The sequence below is a fragment of the Blennius ocellaris genome (genome assembly GCF_963422515.1).
Source record: "Blennius ocellaris genome assembly, chromosome: 16".
Lineage (NCBI taxonomy): Eukaryota > Metazoa > Chordata > Actinopteri > Blenniiformes > Blenniidae > Blennius > Blennius ocellaris.
Window position 1 is genome coordinate 8969520 of NC_137665.1, and position 23435 is coordinate 8992954.

Consider the following 23435-nt stretch of genomic DNA (forward strand, 5'->3'; position numbering starts at 1 on the left):
CTACAGTAACACTGTGGTAACAGTTTAACAAAGGCACATTGTTATCGTAAAACTTTCAACTGTGGTAGACTGGAATTGAGTTGTTCCCTCTGCATCTGCATTGTTGGAGTTGTTACATGAAAAAACCTTTAGATGCGTCTTGATCGAGCCTTTGAGTCCACGGCATGAAGACCAGGGGTGAGCAGTTCATTGGCTCATGGACTCATGATGGTCTCGTGTGAATGAATGGGCAAAACATAAGTTGAACTCAGTTTTACAAAAAAAAAAAAAAAATGTATATTCCAAGATTCTGATGTTCCTGTTCGACAAATATTGGCCGGTAATGTTGATTCAAATCGCAACAATCGGTTCTCCACAAACTGACCACATGACCTTGCTTGGATATATATGCCTTAACTTGCGTTATCCATCTGTTCTTGTACTATGTGCTCACATTTTTGAGAGGTAAAAACTATGTTATTAAACACAATGAGGGTAAAGGTACACCCACATGAAACTACACAGAAATCAGAATACAAGCAAATCTGTGGTTTTGAATGTATCATGTTCATAAGCTCTCTCTCTCTCTGGCTCTGGGCCATGTCTGATCCTGAATTGAAAGCTATTGTGAGGACTTTTTTAAGAGGGAGCTGAAGACTTGCCTGTTCAGACTTGATCTGTGAGGTCTGCTTGTTTTATGCTTTTTTTAATTGTGTGTATTGCCGTAATGTTTACTGATTCCTTTTTTTTTTTTTTTTAATGCTGTGTAAATCCTTTTATTACTTGTCTGAAGATGAATCTTTTTTTTTTCCTTCTTCTTCATTCAGATTCTAGTCCATGTAGGCTTCCTGACAGAGGAGTCTGGGGATGTTTTCAGCCCCAAAGTGCTGAAAGGAGGTCCGCTGGGTGAGATGGTGCAATGGGCCGATATTCTGACAGCACTGCATGTGCTGGGACACGATCTCAAGATCTCTGTTTCTCTGAAGGAACTACACGGGTAAGATGAGCTTGGACGGATTTCTCTCTGCTTTGCACATTGTTTGAACACGGCGGCTGTAGATATACAGTGCACAGCTTTGTGTTGTGTTTGAATTATTATAAGCTCGTTGAGTTACAGAAGTTGTGCAAAAATGTCATAAAACCATTAACGGTTATCTAGATTTCTACCCTGAATGAAATTGCTTTGTTGTTCATTCTGGATGCTCTACCAGTGACAACCTGCGTGATTGGAATGCGGTTGCCCACACATGGTTTTCGATCACCTTTGGCCACACACTGATAAGTTATCTCTGCCTTTGCTGCAGTGTGCTGTTACAGCCCGGGGGCTTGACAGCATCTCCACAGCTCCTGTGCTTCCTTGCTGCGGCAGCTCAGTGACTTCTGAATGATAACAGGCTTGTCACTCATCATCACAAATATAAGCGATTAGGCCAGGAGGCACACGCACCCACATAGACTTACACATTTGCACAATGTGCTTTGTAGTCAGTCAGTCAGACGAGTTGGTTTCATCTGAAAAAAACAACAACTATTGATCGTCATGTTGGCAAGGTGCAATAACAACAGTTCAGAAAGCAGATGTGCTCAGTCCTGGCTTGATTTTGTAACAAAGCACCGTGATTTTTCTGAACTGTGCTGGTTTCACGCTGGCTTGTTGGTGTAATGACTGTGCACAACACCGGATTTGCTGTTGACTCTTCTTCACCAGAGTGCTGCCAGTGTGACGCTGACCAAAAATAATGCGCGTTGCTTATTGAACACTTTATCCCTTGCTGTAAGAGAAAGAGGCAAGGGCATTGATGAGTTATTGCTGCCCTTTGATCTTAAATTTCAGGCAGTGAAGAAAAGCTGCTTTGATAAGGACAGACTAGGGAGATCAGTGAGGTGGGGAAGCCGCAGTGGGAATGCTCCTGCTGGCCACGCCATTATTTACTCCACTAATTGGTGTCATGGTGTATTGAATCACTGCAAGCCTTTTCCATTGGGAGCCGCTTCAGAAATGTTTAGAAAATTGCAGAAGTTCTGAAAGAAGCTCCCAAAGAAGCATCAGCCAAGGTTAGCGCTAATCCTTTCAAAGAGCTGAATATAGCGGTATACAGAGTGTGTGTCTACATTTTGGTGTTTATGCTACAAGAGAGAGACATTTGAGGGCTTTAGTGCTCTATAAAAACTGATCGCGGCTTCTATTTATCAGCAAATAAAATGTTCAACCCAAGAGAAAAAACATGGAAGTGGAAAATCGTCAAGAATGTATTTGTCAGTTTTTGGACAAAATTCTCATTGCAATATCACTCATAAATCAACACAGTTTGCATATCACTCTTCTTTCAAAGTAGGCCGTTATTGACAGATGCCAAACTTCCATAAATCTCTTTTCCGTGACTTTTATTGAACAGAATAGCAGAACATCTTTTACTCTGACTCTCCCACACGCTATTAAATTGACAGATCGTTATGTGGGTTGTGCTCCCACAGATTCCCTCAGGCTTGTATCTATTTACATTTCCTGCTCTCTACTTTTCCACCCATGCGATGCACTGGAGCTTAATATCTTGAGATGGCCCGCTGTGGTTCTTATGTAGACAGTATTGTTGGTATGCTCTCAGTCTCTCTGATAGACAGATTAGCCACACTGGGAATTTACTTACAGTAAATATCAAGCTGTTGGTTTGCATTGCATAATTGCCTTTAACTAGCGACGTTCATGCTCTCCACTGGCTTCACTGGCTTGTCACCTCGGCGGGCGTCTTTACAGTTATGCTCAGATAAATCCATTCTTCTCACACATGGCTTCTTCAACCATTTGTATTCTTGTTTTTTTTTAAATAAAGATACTCCCTCCAGATGCTCCACTTTTTTTTTCTTCAACAACATATTGCAGAATTTTCTGGGGAAAATCTAAATTACACCAACTTTGAAACCGCTTTTAAATTAGTTTGTTATGGGTTATGATTGCTCAGTTTTTTCATCAATCTGTTGCCTCCCAGTCCTATTAGGCTGGAGTTCAATCTCTGAAATAAAATCATATCACCACTAAACTCTTCGAACTGCAGCTCATTTAGTGAAGTTGATGTCCTCTCAGATACCAGATGAGTATGTGGTCTCAGACTGGTGCTGATGGTGTGCTATGAGACTTTTAACAGTTTTTTTTCCCCAGGTCCAGCGTGAGCTGCCGGTGCGAGGGAGTAGTTAGAACCACTGTCTGCCTTTTTTCTGCTGTGCCCTCGGCTGCTGTCCTGCTTTAAGAAAAGCAATGGCGCAATGTACATGCTCCGCAAAGAGGTTTCACAATAGATTTCAGTACTTGGTGATATCTCCAGGTATATTGACCATGTTCAAGTGCTTTTTGGCAGAAGCTCAAAATATGCTCTCATGAGTTTCTTTTTGTACACAACAGCCTCTCATTATAAACATTATACATGGTGGTGAGTTTGCATGTTCGCCAATGTGTGAGGTTTCTCTGGGTACTCTAGTTTTTTTTTGTTTGTTTTTTTCCCTATAGTGCAAAAGCATGTATTTGAAAGTAATTGACAAAAATACCCGTAGGTGTAAAATGTGTGTGATTGTTGCTTGGTTTTCACTACAATGTCTTTACACCGTTACAAAGATACCTTGAAATCCAGTCCTTCAACTCAGTAATGCTGAAAAATCATGTAACGTCGCTACTGTATGATCCCTGCAGCTCCTTAACGTGTCAGAAGGCGGGCTTTCGACACGTTAATTAGCACCTGAACGCATCACTCAAAGCCATCATTTCTTAAGCTGCGTTTTAACTTTACGGCTTATTTCTTTTCAGAAATATATTTCTGAAAAATGTATATCCGAAGACCACATCTGAGCTGGTGCAGGGCACGGCCCTGTTGAGTTTGCGCTCTGGGCAGCTGCCAATGTTTATGTTTTTTGTGTCAGATACACTTAATAATCCTTCCAAATGTGTTAAATATACTTTGAAATCCAATCTTGCAAATCAATAATGCTGAAAAAATTGTTGTGGATGAGTTGTCTGGGGTTGCAGTTTTGTGGACGAGTTGTCCGTTCACCGTCATGAAGGATGTGGTCTGACACCCTGTGAGGAAAACATATTCTAACTGCTTGTTTCCACCATCTCATCCTTTTAATCATGTGGATTGCAAATGGACCACGTGATTTCTATGTACAATTAGGAAAATTCATTGTAGATCATAAAAAAACATATTTATAATGGACTATAGGCTCCCTGTGTATTTAGAAATGTAACACTTTTCAATGTTATTTTTGTAAAGTTGCTGCCTGAAAACACTATTAACTTTTTGTTACATCGCATATTCCCAATAAATCAAGACTGTGGCCTTTCTGAGACGCTAATCCATAAATGTTGTCATCTGTTGAATAAGTGGGCTACTCGTGTAAGATTTGAAAGGTGTTGACAGGAGAAAGAGCCATCAAATGAAGAGTAAATGCAAATATATGTAAACTCAAAGGGATAATAATGGCTATACATCGGGAAGAAAATACCATCTGTCTGCCTGCTTTCCTGGATTTACAGTAATTGAGGTAGAGACCAAGGAGGTCTCTACAAGGTTTCTGTCAGTAACACCCGCACTTGTCGCACACTCCGGGATGAGCCCTACAGCAGTTTGCGGAGGTGCAAAGACAGCTGTCACTTCCGCCTGAGCATTTCCCCTCATCTCCTCCCAGAGCGACACGGGTAATTAGCCCACAACAGAGCACGGCATCGCAGCACCTGAGGAGCGAGGGAACGAAAGCACAGAAAGAAAAAAGGGAGACAGCTTCACGCTGTCAGGTATAGAAATTTTTGTCAGCAGTGTGGAGAAGTAATGTAAGCATACACTTCATCATAATGGTGTTGTCATCCAGAGATAATCTGAAGAATACCAATATTTCAGTGGTTTTTTCCCCCCCTCCATCCTCCTCCCACAGGATACACTACACCTCAGCTACCTCTTCTGTCACAGTGGGATTTCACTCTCCACCCAAACTCTGACTCTTCCTTTCTGTCTGATGGAAGGCTTTCCCACTTCCTTGTGCTTTAGCATGCAGGATGTGAATACAGCCCTGTGGAGGTATTTTGCAGACAACCTCTCGCTATTAATTTGATCTAAATAAGGATCTTCTGAGCATATTAACAACACCATCAGATAACTCCACCCTGTTTGTCAAACATGAAGAGGAGCCTGAAGTGAGTGATCAGTAATAACCTCCAGAAACGATTTATTGAATGGCAAAGTCTGGGTCAACTGTGTCTGTCATCGAGTAAGCTATCGGGCTAACCCTGAACAGCAAAATATATTATATATTTGAATAGGCATTTGTGAGAATTAACCGAAAAGCCTCGAAGTCAAAGCAGGTTTTTACTTTAAATTTCTAAGACTCATGACTAGGTTTATTTTACTGATTAAGTACTGATGCACTCTCACCCTGCTTCCTTTGTATCGATGCCATTTTTTCTATAAAATAAGATGATGCAAATGAGGAGCATTGTTTAAAAATAGCCAGAGCAAGCTGGCGGTGACATAACATCTTAAGGATTTGTCTTCAGTGATGCAAAGTAACATAGTGACTGAGCTAAAATTGCGCTTCATTCAAGTGTTGCACTCATCATTTTGTGCTATCACCTCATTGTAATCACCACAGTGCGAGCACAAAGGGCTCCCTTCTCTTATTTTCTCAGACTCTCATGAAGTTCAAGCCTTGTCTCACACCCAAGTAGTTATTTTTAAATGAGTTTTTAATGAACTTCCAAATGTTTATTACATTGTAAGATATGTCCGTTAGGAATCATTGGGTGGATGCTCTAAATCTGATATATTTAGTAAGGCTTTATCCTTATTTAGTCTGCAACTATTATTAGTGGGAAAATGCACGACATCAACCAATCAAAGAATTGTATGATGATGCAAATTGTTTCTTTGCTATGAAGAGCAGAAAGTTGTGGGAATCACAATGATGACACAGAGTCGAGGATACCGATGGTCAGTTTTGAGATTTGCAACTTTTGGTGCTGACCATTGAGTAGGGTACTGTGTTTAATGTACAGTGCGTGTGTGAGTGTGCAGTTGATCACTGAACGTGTAGGAGGCATTTCTCCTCTTCTGTCAGCTTGAGGCAAAGCAGCAGAACTGATCATGTTCCTGTGCACATTGCCACAGATACTGAGCCCAAAAAAGCCACCGTAAGGCTTGAAATGCAAGCGTCACACCATAGTAGGGCGTTAACACGGTGTGTCAAACTGGAACAAAAACTGTAAAATTAGACATGTAAGGTTGTGCTGAAAACAAAGACATCAAACAAGACAAGGTAAAGCATTTTAAGTTGAAATATAAAGCTAAAATAAAAATTTGTCAAAAACAGAACAAAAAAATAAATAAAAAATAGGATCCCAGAGCGTTTATCCCGGATGTTTTTTGCTATTTATAAACTTTTATTGAAAAAAAATCTGGTTTTCCAAATCTATTTTACAGTTCTTCATATTAAAACAATGTCACATAAGGATATCGTTCATAACAATATGAGCTTCAAGAAGGAATCAAGAATAGAAAGTGAAGAAATTGTAGCGATGGAGGATGAAAATCCTGTCATTTTTCTCCACGTGTTTTATTAATGGTGTTTTCTTCTGGAGTGTTTATAGTTTTCGTCGATGTTTATAAAGTGGCCAAACACATTTATCCTTCTTTTTGTTTTATGCAGCTACCATATTTTGAGTAGTGTTTTTAATGTTAATTTAAGCTAAACAGGCCAGTAAGTTTAAAAAAAAAAAAAGGGGGGGTGGGGGGGGGGGATTTGTTATTTCTAAATGCAATAACGGCAACATACTGAATTTTTTTTTCTTTTTTTTCCTCCTCCTGTCCTGTGATCGGCTTGTCTCAGTGGTCAATCAGCATGCCAGACACTGCTCCCGTAAGCCCGGCTGGCTTCGCTGGCAACATCACATGTTTCTACCCATGTCGTTCTCTTCACGCTGTGAGCCCTCTCCCCTGCTACCCTGCAGCCCCCCTCAGTAAACTCTTTGCCCCCAGCCTCATCTCCCCATATGTGCCTGGGAATCTGCCTCAACCAATTCCCCTCCCTGCTGGACATGCGCACCCTTCTTTTAGAAAAGTAATGCATTGCGACTGTGTAGTCTCTTTCACTTGTTTGTTCCTCTGACTCTCTCGCTTTCATCAAACTGCTGAAGTGCTGTGGTGCCAGTGGCCAGCTGTGAAATACAGCAATTGTGCCCAGCGGTGGTTGTCAAGTGTAGTAAATGTATGCAAGTCCTGCACCTTTGTTCTTTCCTTTGCATGCAGTCTTTCTTTTGTGCTGTGTCACAACTTATTTTTTCTCTGTGAAGTCGGGGCAGGTCATTAAAACCCACCTTCATTACAGAACACCTTGACACTACATTTGCAAAATTCTGAAAAGATATGCCGACTTTCTTTGTCTTTTTATTATATAAAGAAAACTCATATTTATCAAGATTATCTTTGCAGATAGAAGTCTAACATGTGTATGTATTTTTACATTTCCTGTGTAATCCATAACCTTTATGCATGAAGTAGTATTTTGTGGAATATCTTATTGAAAACATTCATGTAGTTTATACTGTTATTCACTTCTCAGTAGCTCAGTAGTAAAACATTGCAGAGACTGCTCATGGAGCTGCTGCCTCTTGATGCTGTTGAGTAAAATCACACTGAAGTGAAATGTCTTCAGTATTTATTCGTTTGGCTCTGTTGTGTTTCGTTAATAGTTGACAGAGGAGCCGAACATTATCTAGGAACTGGCGGCATCAGATCGACGCTACACTGATGGCGTTTAGTTAGTATAACAAATTTATTGGTGTTTTGGGCTTTTCACAAGATTTGTGGGTAATGATAAAAAGATAAAATAATGCAAGTCTTATCCTGTAATCTTGTGTTTGTGTGTGTGTATTTATGTGAAGAAGATAAAGATAGGTTGTTTGTGTCCTTATGGATGCTGTGTGTGTACAGAGCTACAGTTTGTGTGCCTTCTCTCATTTCCACTCTCCTGGTTCCTTAATGCACCTTAATCCCTTTACTCTTCCCTTAAAGTTTCTCTGGATTTGCATATATCCAATTAAACCTCTGAACAGCAGCAGCTTTTAGAGGATCTGTGAGGAGCTGAGTCTCATACAGTTCTGCACTCAGTCACTGTAATACATCTGCTCTCAGAGTTTAATGCTCCCCAGCAGTAAACTGTGAGATCCCATACCAACTGTAATTCAAACCTAAACTCCCACAGTGAAATCTGACACAGCCAGCCTCATAGTCAACCAGGTAGAAGCCCCACATGCTCGCAGATGAGCTTATCTCAAAATGCATCTGTAGTTTGTTCTCAGGTGTCACGACTGTGCTTGTCAGAGCTTTAAGAGGGAAATTAAAGAGCTTTACCAGCTCTGACCACTTAAATCAGCATCAATGTGTCTTTTGCGTCATTATACACGTCAAATTCAAAATTATTTTTTGTTTTTTTGCAAAGAATTTATCATCCATAGAAGCAAGTCAAAGGAAGAATATATCATTAAATAATATAATGGGGGGTGTCAGTGTCCCACACACACTTTCCTCAGTCATGGCTATCCTGTGTTAAGTATCCTCTCAGCTATACTGTAACATGTCCCCTCCCACTCAGTGTTCACACAATAGACAGCATAAATGCAACTCAAATGAAGCCCCTTTGTTTGTCTCAGCTCTAACCTGCTGGACTGTGTATCTATCGACTGATGAAACCACATCAGCACCATTGGCTGATACACTCTTGCTCATTATCTTTTCTACTGTGGAGAAACTGGCTGTCACGCCTGTTGCCTGTTTGTCTACCAGTCTGCAGCGCTGACTAAATATGTTCACTGTCCAAGAGAAGATCAATAGGCTGCTGTTTTGTAGGTGTTTGTTGTGCAGGGTGTGTTTATGAGGCAGGTAACAAAAGGAGGCCAATGTAAGGTCACAAATCTATTCAAACCCAACATCTTTTTTTTTTGGGAACTCTCAGTGGACTGTTCTGATTGTTGGAACTTTTAACAATTTGTTATTGTATTCGGTGACTGAACGCTTGAACGAACAAACATTGCTTGTTGTTTCTGTACTGATGTTGGAGAAAGCCAAGTTTGCTTTGCTATTCAACCCAGGTGTGCTCATACTGGGAAAACACATGGCTTGCTGACTCAATGACTTCTTCTCAATTTCAAATTGTTCAGGATTTATTGCAAAACAGCCAAAAGAGAAAGCATTTCCCACTGGGACTATTCTATTCTATTCTATTCTATTCTATGCTGGTTTGGTGTATAAGGTTAAGTCTTAGCTTTGATGTATCATTGTTCAGTCCGGTTGCTGCAGGAAGCATCTGATGTAAAAGTCGCCAAATCTGTGTGAAAAATAATGACTTGCTGTTGCAATCTGTTTACAAGTGAGAGACCAAATCAGCACCCATTGTTCTTGATCATAATCAAATGTGTTGTAGCTGCATAACAGTTTGCATTTTTTTAATCACTAATTGAAGGTATTGGGGCTTGAGTTTATGTCTGGCGTGTAGAAAAGTTGGGAAATGATGGATGGATGGTTGACTGACACATGTGCATCACTGTCCAGGTGTTTACCTTTTTCCTTTTGATCGCACATAAAAGGGCGGAAGGAGTCCAACCTTCCGTTCACCCTTCAGTCTTTTCATCTGTTGAGCCTGTAATTAGAGCCAAAGGGCAGAAACCGGCATGAAGACCAAAGAAGTTACCATGACATGGAAAAAGCTAGTCTATCCTAAGAAAAAAACAAAACAGAAAACAAAACAAAAACCATCCATTGAAATGTTATAATTAGTTCAGCAGAGTAGAAGGGTCTGAGGAAACAAGAGAAAACATTGGTTCACATCAAAATAAACACAAACAGGTCGCCCACGGACACCTGTAGCTGATGGCAGTAAAAGCCTTCAAGCTTTGGAAAAGAAGCCAACATTCACAGGCTGTGTGAGTGCCAGCTGAAAGAGCACAAGTGTAAAAATATCACAGTTTATAGAAAACTTCAACAGCAGAGGAATGAAGAGGCTTTCCTCTAATTCCCATCAGCATTAAGAGGTAGATGCAAATCATTGCATGGTCAATATTGACAAAAACATTGTTATGCTTTGTACATACTGCATCAAACAGCTCATTTTGTCTTCGACTTTCATTGAATGTCAAATCCATTTTATTTTTATCACTTTAAATAATTTCAATTAAAAAAATTAAATGACTTCCCTCAAGAACTGACTAAATATTTTTGTTTTAAAATGGTCGTACTGTGGCTGCCACCGTGCAGCCATTGATCAAATAACAACACTGAAAGAGTAGACTTATGCATCTATTTTCCCCAGTGCATTTATTTCTTAATAATCTTTTACATATCTTGAAAAAAGATGGGCCATTATTACTGGTCACTAAGTAAAGATTCAGACAGAGGGTTTTGTATCATAGATAGAATAATGTAAGGTAATGTTTTCTTGATCCCATATGGGGAAATTCAGTCATCACAACAGCTCTGCATGGCACTAATAGTTAAAAATAGGATGGTGCCATCTTGGATCATCACCAGATAATTCTAAGTGTGTGTGTGTGTGTGTGTGTGTGTGTGTGTGTGTGTGTGTGTGTGTGTGTGTGTGTGTGTGTGTGTGCGTGTGCGTGTGCGTGTGCGTGTTGCGTGCATGCACACTGTTGAATTAGTCTGGCTTTTCTATCCCACGGTTTGTTTTGTGTCAGGTTATCTTGACAGGCGGTAAGCTCTTGTTAGTATTCAGAGGATTCCACAAAAGTGTACATCCACTCACACCCACCGTGCTCACTTGTATTGTTGTGGGCTGCAGGTCTTAAGAACTGCTGAAGTTTGGAAAAAAATGTAATCAAGCATGTCTATTTTCATTACAAGACAAAGTACCGCTTCGTCAAACAAAGTGCTTCCTTGATCCTAACTGAAAGGAGAGCGCTCTGAAGCTTCACTGTACTTTGTCATAGCAGACAGGAAATTTACATCTGCAGTCTTGTCTGTTTTTTTGTAACAAGAGGATCTTTTGTAACTGTTCTCCTCTTGATTTTCTTTATCCCCAATTCCCATCTGGCCTGGAGGTAATATAGGTGTGCTGTGAGCAAATATTTAATGCAATAAGTTTTATGGTTATCCAAGTTCTTCTATCTGGGTAATATTCAGATGATAGAAGTACGATTAAAAAAAATTATGAAAGAGAAACAAAACTGATGTCCTTCTCCTGAGATTCATCTTGGCATCAGATTTGTAAGGAATATGCCTTGAAACAATGATGCCTTTGTTTCTGTCAGAGATGTGCAACCAAAGAAACTTGCCGCAGGTATCAGGTTGTGTGATTTTTGTCTGTGAATGAAAACATGTTCACACAAATTGGGTGAGTCGCGATTGTGAAACAATCATGCTTGGTAGTGCTGAATTCTGTGTTGTATGGTTGAATGGCTCTGCCCTCTTCCTGAGAGCTCTGACACGCTTCACATCCTGATCCGATGCTTCCTTTCCTACTGTGTCTTTCTTGCTTCCTGTTTCTCCTTCAACCACACTGAATGCATGTCTGTTGTTTTCTTTATAAACTCGACCTTTCAACACATTCTCCACTTCAACTACTGCAACACAACTTCCCACATCCACTTTTAAATTATTTTGAATACTTTGACTATGTATTAACTAATAATCCGTTATTGATACATAGCTCCAGCAACACATTGTAAACTAATTGATCCCTTTCATAAATTAATTTTTACTTTCATGCTTTTTTGTCCTCGATACTAAAATGAGCATTCATCTGACCTGTGTCCAGGTTTTTGGGCGTCCCTCCCGGAAGAGGAAGCTGCCCTCTGACTGGACCACTGCCCTTTGACCTTATCTACACCGACTACCATGGCTTGCAACAGATGAAGCACCATATGGGTCTTTCTCTGAGGAAGCACAAGTTGGTCCCTTTTCTGTCCTTCTCAGTCTGTCTTGTCGGAGAACTATAATTTGGGTGTGTTGACCAAGCTCTAAGGCTTCTGTTTGTTAATTGTGTCCCTTTGAGTAAACAGTAATTGCCTCGCTCACAAAATCTTTCTCTATTGGCTTCTTCTCAGGCTGGTGGACACAGAGTCGGTGCCTGTGCTGTGCATCAGCAAAATTCCTCCCGACCAATTTGGCCCCTTAAAACTCTGATCAATGACCCACGGGTACAGCCTGCTGGATTGATGTTACTTCGTCATTCTTAAAGTCATACACTATGCACACGCATGCATGCATGCATGGTTATGTGCACCTTTTAAAATAAATTAAAAAAAAAAGGTTGGGAGTTTTTCTGTGAATGCCAAAACAATGTGTTTTACAGCAGCCAGCAGTTGGAAACAGGAAAACAGGAAATACGGTTGCTAAAGCTTTTATTCTTCGCATCCATCTGGGCAGCATTATAACAGTCACAGTATACAAGCAAATCCTGTTGCTATAGAATAACAAAGGGGAGGTTCTTTGAAACAAAAGAACAACTCTACTAAGAACTAGGGGGAAATAAAAATGGAACATTCATGTAATAAGAATGTTGAAATACAAAACAACAAACTACGAACTATGACCTAACAACTGTAACCAGGAATAATTTATGTATCTCCTGAGCAGAAGGAACATCTATTGCTTGTCGCTGCTATTTGTTTCTCCTTTATTTTCAATTCTTTAAAAACATGGCAGCAGTCGAAGACTCTGCTGATTTCAGTCAGCATCAGCTCAAGGTCAGCCGATCGACCGACGCTCCTCAGCTGTCACAGATCGACAGACCAATACCTTAATTTCCTCCACAGACCTGGCACTGATTAGACATCCAGGCCATCGACAAATCCTCCAGATTGGATTACATCAATTGATTTTTGACTTCCAAGTGTGAATATTTACTGCTGATAAGATGCTGATAAGTGATTTTCCTTGTTTACTCTCATTGTTAACCAAATCTTTCTTTAATGAATGTCTATTTAAGAACCTTGTGCTACACTCTGACATCTATCACTAATAAGGGTTTTATGTTGCAATACTTTCACAAAAAGACGCTATTGTTATGTTGAAATTAGCCCCTATTACTCAAAATGAGGATAATTGTTTATTATTGTTGAGTACCATTTTCCGAAGTCCACCTAATTTGTACTCCCATTGCTGTTTTAGTGAGGAACAACAAGCCAGTGGAATTAAATCACCTCTTTGTAATTTGCCTCTCTTACCTATGGCATAATGTTTTATTTGAAAGCAAGAAGGCAGCTTTGTTCTAATTTTAGCTGTGCCTGCTTCTTATTTTCTTCTCCCAGGTGCCATATTCGAGTGATCGACACTTTTGGCACCGAGCCTGCTTACAATCACGAGGAGTACGCCACTCTGCATGGCTACCGAACCAACTGGGGGTACTGGAACCTTCACGGCCAGCAGTACATGACCATGTTTCGTAAGTGTTTTTTCACTTTCCGAAGGCCCTTTCACCAAGGCCAAACAACCAGTGTGCATATTTATTTGTGGAATTGGACAGTTGTCCAATTGCTATTTGCTGTGATTTTTCTGTGATTATTGACGACCACAACCCAGTTGCGTTTGAACACATATGTGCATGTGCTGGTGTGAGCGAAAGGGCGAGCACATTGTGAAAGTTTGTTGTGAAGGCCTCGCAGACAGAGAGCTTGCTCAGAAACAGCTGCCCACGCAGATGCCTGAGGCCTCCCGCTGAGACGGAGCACAACCAGTCCTACAGACACACAGAAATGTACAAAAACAGAATCGCAAACATTTGTGGCACGTTTGGTGAAACTGTTGACAGAAACTTCACATGTTTGTACTCCTCTCTAATTAATTCAGTGACAACGGGCAGCCTTGCTCTTTCTGAAATACTTGCTGCTGTCACAAAGCCTGAGATGTCTACTTTCATCTCGGATCTTCAAATTGACTGAAAATACCACTCCCCACGACTCCCCCCACTGTAGCATGTCTCCTTTGTGGGTGTGCCACCACTCAGACTACAGTTTTATTTCCTGAAAACAGAGAGCGATGATATAAAAACCACAACCCAGCACTTATTGGACAAAAAAAAAGCATATTTAATCAAGGCAACTCAAGTAACCTTGTGAGAATATCTCTGCATCCGATTAGAAAATAATTTTACTATTTTGTGTCTTTCATCACATTAACACTTTATCTGAAAACTTTTTAACTGAACTGAACTTTTCGAAATTCCCCATACTGCTTCTTCCACTCCACAATGTGAGCGACAGCTTGGATCCACATGACACGACCTTTAGTTTGACCACATTTTCTGAGACATAAAAATGGAATTGGAGCCCTGTCTTGCCAATTACTTTGTTTGTCCTTGGCAGCCCACACACCAGACAACTCCTTTATGGGTTTTGTTGCGGAGGAGCTAAACGAGACAGAGAGGCTGAATATCCAGAGGAACAAGGTCAATAATATGGCTGTTGTCTATGGCAAGGAAGCCAACATGTGGAAGGTGAGTAAAGCACTATAACCCCTATAAATCTCCATCTAATTAATGCGGATATTTTTATGTTGCCAATACTGTTTGGAGAGGTGGATAATGGTAATGGTAACACATGGCACAGCATCTATTGGTGCTTTATAAAGTGTTCTGAATGTGATAAAATCAGGATAGGTGATCAGTTTGAAGGGCATCTAGAAATTTCTTCCCATAGCCGAGAAACACCTGCTAAATTTTACATTTCCTGCAAACACTCGCCTCCTCTAGGAATCTGGCCTGAAGCGTGACGGGAAAGGAACAATTGTTTTTGTTTAGTGTAAATTTTCCCTCCGAGCAATTGCCAGGGTTTCTTGCTCATATTGTAACTTTGAAGTGTGCTGCAGCCTCCCTCAAGGTTTATTGCGCTTGAATCCGGCTGCTGCTGCTGCTGCTTTGTTCCCATACTGCCACAGCTTTTCCAGTTTCTCAGTACAACGCAAGTCTGCTGTGTAACAATTGTGAATGTGGAAGATGGATGTTTTATAGCCAGTAGTTTTGGGGTCCCTCCAGGTAGAAAATGCCCCCTTGTTTTTTGCAGAGAAATCCCTCTGTCCGACTCTTGAGGTCCATGTTTGAGATTTGAGGCCTGTACCTGATGAAAGAGAGATTGTCCACTACTTCATACCACGTTCTCCCTTTTTTTTTTCTACATCTGCGGCTTTGGATTCTCTTCTCTTCGTTCTGTACTGTTCTTTATTCATCACCTCATGATGCATCATTGATGGATCGACACAGCTTCAAGTGAGTCCGCCTGCCTTTTCAAAGGAATTATTGAGTCTCCAAATGTCAAAACTCAAACCAAGGATGTTAGTGGAGACTTTTTCAAGACCTCACAGTCCTTCCACAGAACTCAAAGTCTTGAATTGGATGATGACAATGACAGTGTTATTAGTATGATGAAGATGACCGACACAGCTATTCAGAAAAAAAAATGGATGATTGATATTGAGATATTGAGGCCCTGCTTTAAGCGACTAAGATTTTGAAATACATTAAAGAACCATGCAAAGCTATTTCTTTTTGAATCCTCAAACACAACTTCTACGTATTTATTTCAGGAATTCGCTCACACCTGATGTAGTTTTGAATGTTTACTCATATGCTAATAGTTGTAAAATGAGTCCAGGTAGTATACAATGGTAGAATCCATAAAATTAAACTTTTTATATTGTATATTGATTTCTGCAGCCTCTATCGTCACCATTCAAATCTTGCCTCTCCAGCTTTTTCTGTAAACTTCTCAGCTTGAGCTGTCCCTTTGTTCTGTAAATGTCTGATGAAAATAATTATTTAAGTATCTGAATTAAAGATAGATTGGTTGTTGTTGCCCATTCTCTAATAGGACTTCCTTTACAATTATGACTCAAACTGCCACACAGCAACTGTTGTCAGAGAAAGATGAAACTACAAAATCTTTTGTTGTCAACTTCCAAGGTGACACATTGTGACAGTTTGATTGTGCACAGACAGATATGGGATGTATTCTCACTTTAAGTGAAAGAACACATGATTTCATCACCCTGTTGCTCCGTGACAGTAAAATGGTTCAAAATGAAAAATGAGGACCAACACTCGGATGACATTTATAAATGATTTATCCCTCCAAGACATAGCTTGAGTGAATAATTCATCACAGTCATCCAGGAAAAAACTTTCCTGAGATTAACAAATTCTTTCTTTTTTTGGGGGGATAAAACTAGTGGAATAACGCAGAGGAAACCCAGGAGCACACACACTGATTTCAGTCTTTCATGTTGCACCAAAATTCCACAGGTGCTTGACAGCTGGTCACTACCAAGATGATGATGTTGGTAGCCAAAGCAGACTCAGCTCATTAGAGCGTCCTCTGCTTGCCCCATTTCTCAGCCAATATCTTTCGTTTTCTTTTTTTTTTGGTTTTTTTCTGTAGTTGTTATACCCCAGCACCTTTGGGCTATTTCCTTTGGCCCTTTTAAAATGCGCTTTGTGTATCACTAATGAATCAGTTCAGCTCATTTAACCAGACAAGGCAACAATACTGCTGTAGGAGGAAAAAGAAACAGTTTAAGACATTGAACATTTCCCGACATATTCTTCTTTTTTTCAGTTTTGGGAATGAAACGTCTTAAACAAATTAATTTTAAGATGAAAAAAAATATGGATTCAAGGATTCAAGGATTCAAGGATTCAAGGATTCTTTATTGTCATATCAAAAGAAGAAATGATACGAAATTTGGACTCAGGTCCCGGTAACAGTAATAAAATAAAATAAAATATATAGAGCGTAAAAATATATACAAATATACAAGAGCAGAACTGTAAAGTGTAAAGTGTTGTAGTGCAAAATTGTGAGGGAGTCTATGGAACATGGCTCGAGTTCACTAGTCTCACAGCTTCGGGGAAGAAGCTGTTCCTGAGCCTGGTGGTTTTGCTCCGAATGCGGCTGAGGAGCATTCGGAGCAAAACCACCAGGCTCAGGAACAGCTTCTTCCCGGAAGCTGTGAGACTAGTGAACTCGAGCCATGTTCCATAGACTCCCTCACAATTTTGCACTACAACACTTTACACTTTACAGTTCTGCTCTTGTATCAAAATACACTGAAATAATTAGTGCAGCATCATCAGTGCTACAGTTTTGACAGTTGCCGACAGTTTAGAAAGACTTCCCTCATATTTCAATTTGAAAACGTTTAACTAGCATCGGCAAATAAACATTTCGGAGCCTATAGAGATTGCAGCGGCCTGGCACCATACTGTGGCAGCCCACCACTCTTTGAGATAACATGTGGTAAAAGCAGAGATATGAACTGCAATTTATTTTATTTTTTTTAATCATCACTAAGTCCAATATTCAACCAGAAATTAGGAGGGAGCATTTGAGTGAGGCACCTACTCACACTTTGAAAACTTCAGGTCAAAATGTTTTCATTTTGTTTGTAATATCAAAAAGAAACCCTCCCTGGTAGCATATGCTCAGCAAAAACCTTGGCTGCAACTTGACCCAGTCATTGTTTTGCTGATAAATATTTCACTTTACAATGCCTAACTAATTTCACCTCTTTGCATATTTCGAAGGGTAAAGAAAATTTCCTGTCTATTCTCCATCGCTACATGGATGTCCATGGGACGGTGTACTATGAGACACAGCGGCCCCCGGAGGTGCCTGCCTTTGTTAAGAACCACGGCCTGTTGCCTCAGCAGGAGCTGCAGCAGCTCCTCCGAAAGGCAAAGGTGAGATTTCCATGTCTTTATAGAGTTAAACTAAGTGCTCACAAAGTATTGACTTGGATAAGAGCGTTTCAGTGCCTGTCTTCGTAAGCCCATGTTCTTCTTCTTTTTTTTCATCATTAGCTTTTCATTGGATTTGGCTTCCCGTACGAGGGTCCTGCCCCTCTGGAGGCAATTGCCAATGGCTGTATATTTCTGCAACCCAAGTTTAGTCCCCCTCACAGCTCTCTCAATCATGAGTTCTTCAGAGGGAAGCCCACCTCCAGAAAGGTAGATACCAGCCACCATACACGGTCTCCAGCCATCTATTTTAAGTAACACAACACAAATAAAACTCATGCAGCATAGAACAACGTTGCTTGTAATTAATTCCTGTCTGATGTCTCATGTGCCCCATTCTTATTTCTTTCAGGTGTCCTCGCAGCACCCGTATGCAGAGCAGTATATTGGCAGGCCGCACGTCATAACCATTGACTTCAATAACTCTGAAGAGTTTGACGCCACCATCCGAGAGCTCATGAAGATCGATGTATGCACATTCTTTTTATTGTTTGCAGTCCAGTCTTTGCAGCACTCATTCAGCACTATAATGGTCTTCTAATATTGTCATCCACCAGAGTACATGCTGCTGCATAACGGCATAGGTGGGAGCATGATTTACTCTTATACTCCTCGCAGTCTGGTCTGACCCACTTTTGAAGCCCCCGGCCTTTAATAGAGCTCTTAATCATGGCGTTCAACATTACAGCAAAATGCTTAGCTGGCTCCCTCTATGCTCCCTGCTCCCCTAATTGCTTGAGATATTGAGCAACTCAGTGGGAAAAGTGTGCCCACATCTTGGCGTACATGGCAGCTTTCTGCAGGCCAGCCGCACAGTCGGTGAGCATTGTCCACAACAGATCGCATTAATCAATCACACTGTGCTCAATCTGTCACCAGAACAGCGCTGAGCCACAGCCAAGAGTCTCACAGCGCCGCCACGCATGTGTGTGCTTCCACCTGCCAGGTGTGTTAAATAGACCTGGTGTTTTCCTGCTGATAGGGCAAAATAAAGTACCTGTTGTTGCACTCAGTAATCAATAAAATGTGAAGACACATTTTTTTTAAAATTTAAAACAAAATATCTTATCTGGCATTATAAAGAGTGCTTGAAAAAGTGACGCTTTGTCTTCCACAATCCTGACGAGCACAGCAAAATGGAATTAAAAAGTGTACCATTAATCAAAGAAAGCACGCTATGTATTTATTACACATTAGTGAAAAAAACAAGAAAACTGCTGAATGCTAATGCTAAGTGCTATAAAATGGGAGGGACATTTTGTGGAAAATATTCCTGTTGCTTTCTAAATGAGACTGTAATGTAGTTTTCATTCCAGCATGATGAATGGGAAAGTTCAGTTGAGCCCAGCTCAGTTCCAAGTTCTCCTAACAAGTAGCTCTCAAGCCTCTCTTAATGCCAGCATAGCTGAAAATAGAAACTTCCCGCAGTCTCACCTGGCAACAGGTCTCCAGAGTTTCATTCTGGTTGTTGTGCACATATGTTGAATAATGAGTTGGAATATGTTGTTTCCACTAGACGAATTCAGGATTGCTGTTTCCTTCTGTTTCTAACATTTTTGTGCAATAAAATGAGGTTTATATTTATTGCACAGGCATTAACAAGGCTTCAGTTTGTTTTAGAATTCTATTTGTATATAAAGTTATGTTCATATACTGACAAGAGTCTGGACCAGCGTAAATTGGAGATTTAAAGACATACAGTAAGTTTCTTAAAAAAATACATACAGCCAGCTCAGCTCCATTTCTTCAAATTTCGGGAAATGTTTACTTCGCAGTGCAGTCGCTTATGTTGGTAATTTTAGATGGTCTCCTCTATTCCCCTGAAAAATGACTGGCTCAAATTTTAATGACACCACGTCAACTGTGCCTGATGGAAAAGCTGAAACAGGCGCCTGATAAGGAAGGCCTATAAGACCTGCATGATCTTCTTTGCCAGCTGAGTGCTGTTTTTTTCAGTTGACAGGAATATAACTCGCCTCAGTAACTCGGATGAAATTCCATTTTATATCCTCAACGGTGACGTAAAATAATGACTGCTCCTTCACGTGCCGTATTTTTGTGGTCAAGGCAGTAAGTTCAAGTATATGAATGATACAGTCATTTAAAGAATGTTCCCGGTGCTGAATTCAAATCACCCTCGATGAAGCATTTTTCTCTCCCTCTGCGACTCAGATTCTATTATATAAAGATGCCCAAAAGGCAAATTGCATCGCGGAATAACTGATGAAGTGCCAGATACATTTCATTAAACTCAGATGAAATAAAGTAATAAGAGAGTGCTAAAAGGAACACAACCCTAAAAGGATCCATTTATCAATTTAAAAGCCTAAGTGCTTTAGTGGGCTAATAGTAAACAGTGAGATCTCACTTCAGACACCATGGGAGGTTTGCAGAAGGGACTCTGCACGAGGGGGATCCTGACAGAATCCATCCCTCGCTGATATATCTCATGATTATTGATATCATCAAACCACAATAGAATTAAAATGTGTTAATTAATAGAAGACGCTCTCCACAGACAACAACCCTGCAGGCACTTTCCTCACCAAGTACGCTGCGATGTTCTCTATAACACCAGTTAGTAAGTGTCACTGAGGAAAGTCTATCGATCAGGGCTTTCTTCATGAATATTAATCTATTGTCTGCCATCAAAAATGTGACAATGAGTGACAGCGTCTCACAGCAGCTGCGATAGCTGCACTCAGAGGACCCAGAATACAGTCTCCTCAGTGCTGAATGACCTGTGGTCCGCTGTCACTTCCATCCATTGTTTGACATATTGATGTTGTCATCACTAAAAATAATGAAATCAATTTTCAAAGCTGTCACCTGTGATGTATTAGGTCATTGATTTTAATGCGAGACTTGTGGCATGATATAAGCCTTTCACAATTACGCTAATGAATCTGTCAGCTTTGATTAAGTATCAGATGCATAGTTCCTGTAATTACTATGGCTGGGCGCTGTGGAGACACACACACACACACACACACACACACACACACACACACACACACACACACACACACACACACACACACACACACACACACACACACACACACACACACACAGACCTTCCTCCACTTTTCTTTATCTGTATGAACATCTGTGTTCGCAGGTGGAGCCTTTCCTGCCCTATGAGTACACCTGTGAGGGAATGCTTGAAAGAGTCCATGCCTACATTCAGAACCAGGTGGGTGTTCAAGCTAAAACGAGAAGAAAATGCCAGCCATGATGAAAATACAACCCTCGGGATTATCTGTTGCCTCCCAGCAAGGTGGTGTACTTGCAGTTTGGTGCTGTGAACAAACCATATCAATAAATGCTGTGGTGCTCTTGAACTACAGCATTGTTTAGTTACATGATTACGGTTCAACTACTTTTGCTCTGATATTAATATCGTCATGCAACAAGGGTATTAAATCAACCAGAGCAGGGAAGTAGTTTGCCACTAAAGCTATTTCAGCTTGGTAAACAAACATCATCAAAAAATTACTTTTTTACTTTTATCAACACTAGCTTTTGTCTGTAGTTACAGATGTATTTGTGTGTGCATGTATTGTTATGTACAGGGTTTTTTGACTTTAAAAAAAAAATGTACTTATGTATTTATTTATTGAGGGAGCTTTGCACTGAAAATGTATATTGGACAGAATATGGCCAATTCAACTACAAAAAGGTAGAAAACAAAAACTTTTGTAGTCCATCCTTTGTTTTTCATATAAAAAGATGTGGATGAAACAGAAATACTGGATGGAAGAGTGTTATTGTGAAAAATAGCAATTGCATTGGTCTGAAATATGAAGAATACATGATCAGTCTTCAGAAGCTGGTGTTAGATGGTGTCCTTTGTTGTATGTTCATTTATTAGTTTTTTAGTGGCTGGTGAGCAGAACTGATGCCTCATGTTCTCAGTTTTTATGCAAAGTGATTCCAACAGGCTACTGGCTGTAGCTTTGAATTGACAGTACAGACATGGGCGGTAATAATTTTCTCAGCTTTCATTTCAAAGCAATACAGTGAGTATAAAAATAACGCTTGCCTTTCGTACTTTCTTCTTTGCAGCAGGATAAACATGTTTAGTGTGATTAGAAATATAAAAAGATATGGTTGAGTGGAATATTTATGCAGAAGTGGCTTGCCGTGCTGTACTAAATTACCAAACTCATTGGTTACTTGATCACCTGAAGTGTTGTTTTTTGGTCACATGCTTTCCACAAACATATTTCACAACCATGCACGGTGTCCTTATTTCATTGATGAATTTGTGTTGAGATAAGCACAACATAATGATGAACTACCGTGAGAGAACAAAAGCATAATGATTAAATACAAGACTGGGAATTGAAGCATGGGTGTATTTAACTCTGCTCATCACGTCAATCTTACTTATAAAATCTCCAAACCCTTGTGTTGACAGCAGAAGGAATTTAATTGGCTTTAGCTAAGAAGCCAGGCTGCCTTGGATGTGATTGCTGTTGCATGTTGGGTATTTGTCCCTGGGCCAAGCATTATTTTCCTCAAGTGTTCCTGAAGTGTTTCAGTTCGATGCCATACCACACATACTAAATTAGTTATTGGAGGAAACTTTTTTTTCACTTTCTACTTTCCTTGATGGATTTATTTAATCAAATGTGTGCTGATGAGTGTTTCTTCTACTTGGATTTGGAGGAATTGGCAGTGACAACACTTCACGTCACAAAGTTTCTTAGTAGTCGGAAAGATGACTAATAAAAACAGGTGTATTTTACAACTGCACAAGGTTTTCTTCTTATTGAAGAAATCGTGTGAGTTTATCTTTTTCAGGGACTTATTCCTGTACCATGCAGTCTTCGACACCTAATTAATTTTTTGCAAGCAGCAGCTGCAAGCTTAGTGGACTGGCACAGTGAACGATTTTTCTCAATGCTTCCTCTGAAATTCAGTTATGAAAGAGTACAATCTTGCTCATTTCTAGTTATTTTTTTTTCTTTCTTCCCGAAATGTGAACTCATCAAAATAGGAATGAGTCAGTCGCTCACATAAGATATAAATCTGTTGGCCTGTCACCGTAATTGTTCCTGGGCAAAATAACGAAAAAACACTGCCCCGGAAATCTTCTAAATACATATAGTTGATATTTACAGTTGTTGTCGTCTTACGTTGCCACATCTGTCATGCTGGTGGATTGTCTGGAAGTGGAAGGTTAAGGAGACTAGTTAGCCTCTACTCTTCTGTCTTTTCTGAAATAACACACGTACACGCACGCACGCACGCACGCACACGCACGCACGCACGCACGCACGCACGCACGCGCTTACTCAATGTGCCGTGACTGACGGAGACCGAGACTCGCCGCCTGGCGTGTACAAGGACAGACTCCCAATCAGACTCTCTTCACTTCCCTTTCTTCCACTTCTCTTAACCTTCTTTCCTCCATTTCTGACTTTTTCCAATTCTATTTCCAACTTCTCCAGTTGCACACCTCTCTCAGCCTCATTTTCTGACTCCCCCCATGAATCTCGGTGTTATCACCCGCTATGATTTCCTCTCACCTCTGCTCAACAATGGAGTTCAGATCCCTTTGTGACCCTCGTACAATATAGCCTGATGAAAGCTCTTTTCACCTACAAAGCTACGGCAGACATTTAGCACTGATTTCTTTTTAAGAAAAGCCGTTTTGTTTCTTTTCCCGT

The 23435-nt window shown here is 40.3% G+C and overlaps 1 protein-coding gene across 1 annotated transcript in view; it reads left to right on the forward strand.

Annotated features, from left to right (window-relative positions):
- The window catches only part of mgat5b (alpha-1,6-mannosylglycoprotein 6-beta-N-acetylglucosaminyltransferase B), a gene marked incomplete at both ends in the record, with an annotated part of 63852 nt that overhangs the window by 36085 nt on the left and 4332 nt on the right, over positions 1-23435 (forward strand). The window contains 8 exons of the mRNA XM_080510728.1: positions 807-976; positions 11785-11916; positions 13280-13413; positions 14333-14463; positions 17545-17700; positions 17821-17967; positions 18110-18226; positions 20879-20953. Coding sequence (XP_080366854.1) covers positions 807-976; positions 11785-11916; positions 13280-13413; positions 14333-14463; positions 17545-17700; positions 17821-17967; positions 18110-18226; positions 20879-20953 — 1062 coding nt within the window. The remainder of the gene's footprint in view (positions 1-806; positions 977-11784; positions 11917-13279; positions 13414-14332; positions 14464-17544; positions 17701-17820; positions 17968-18109; positions 18227-20878; positions 20954-23435) is intronic.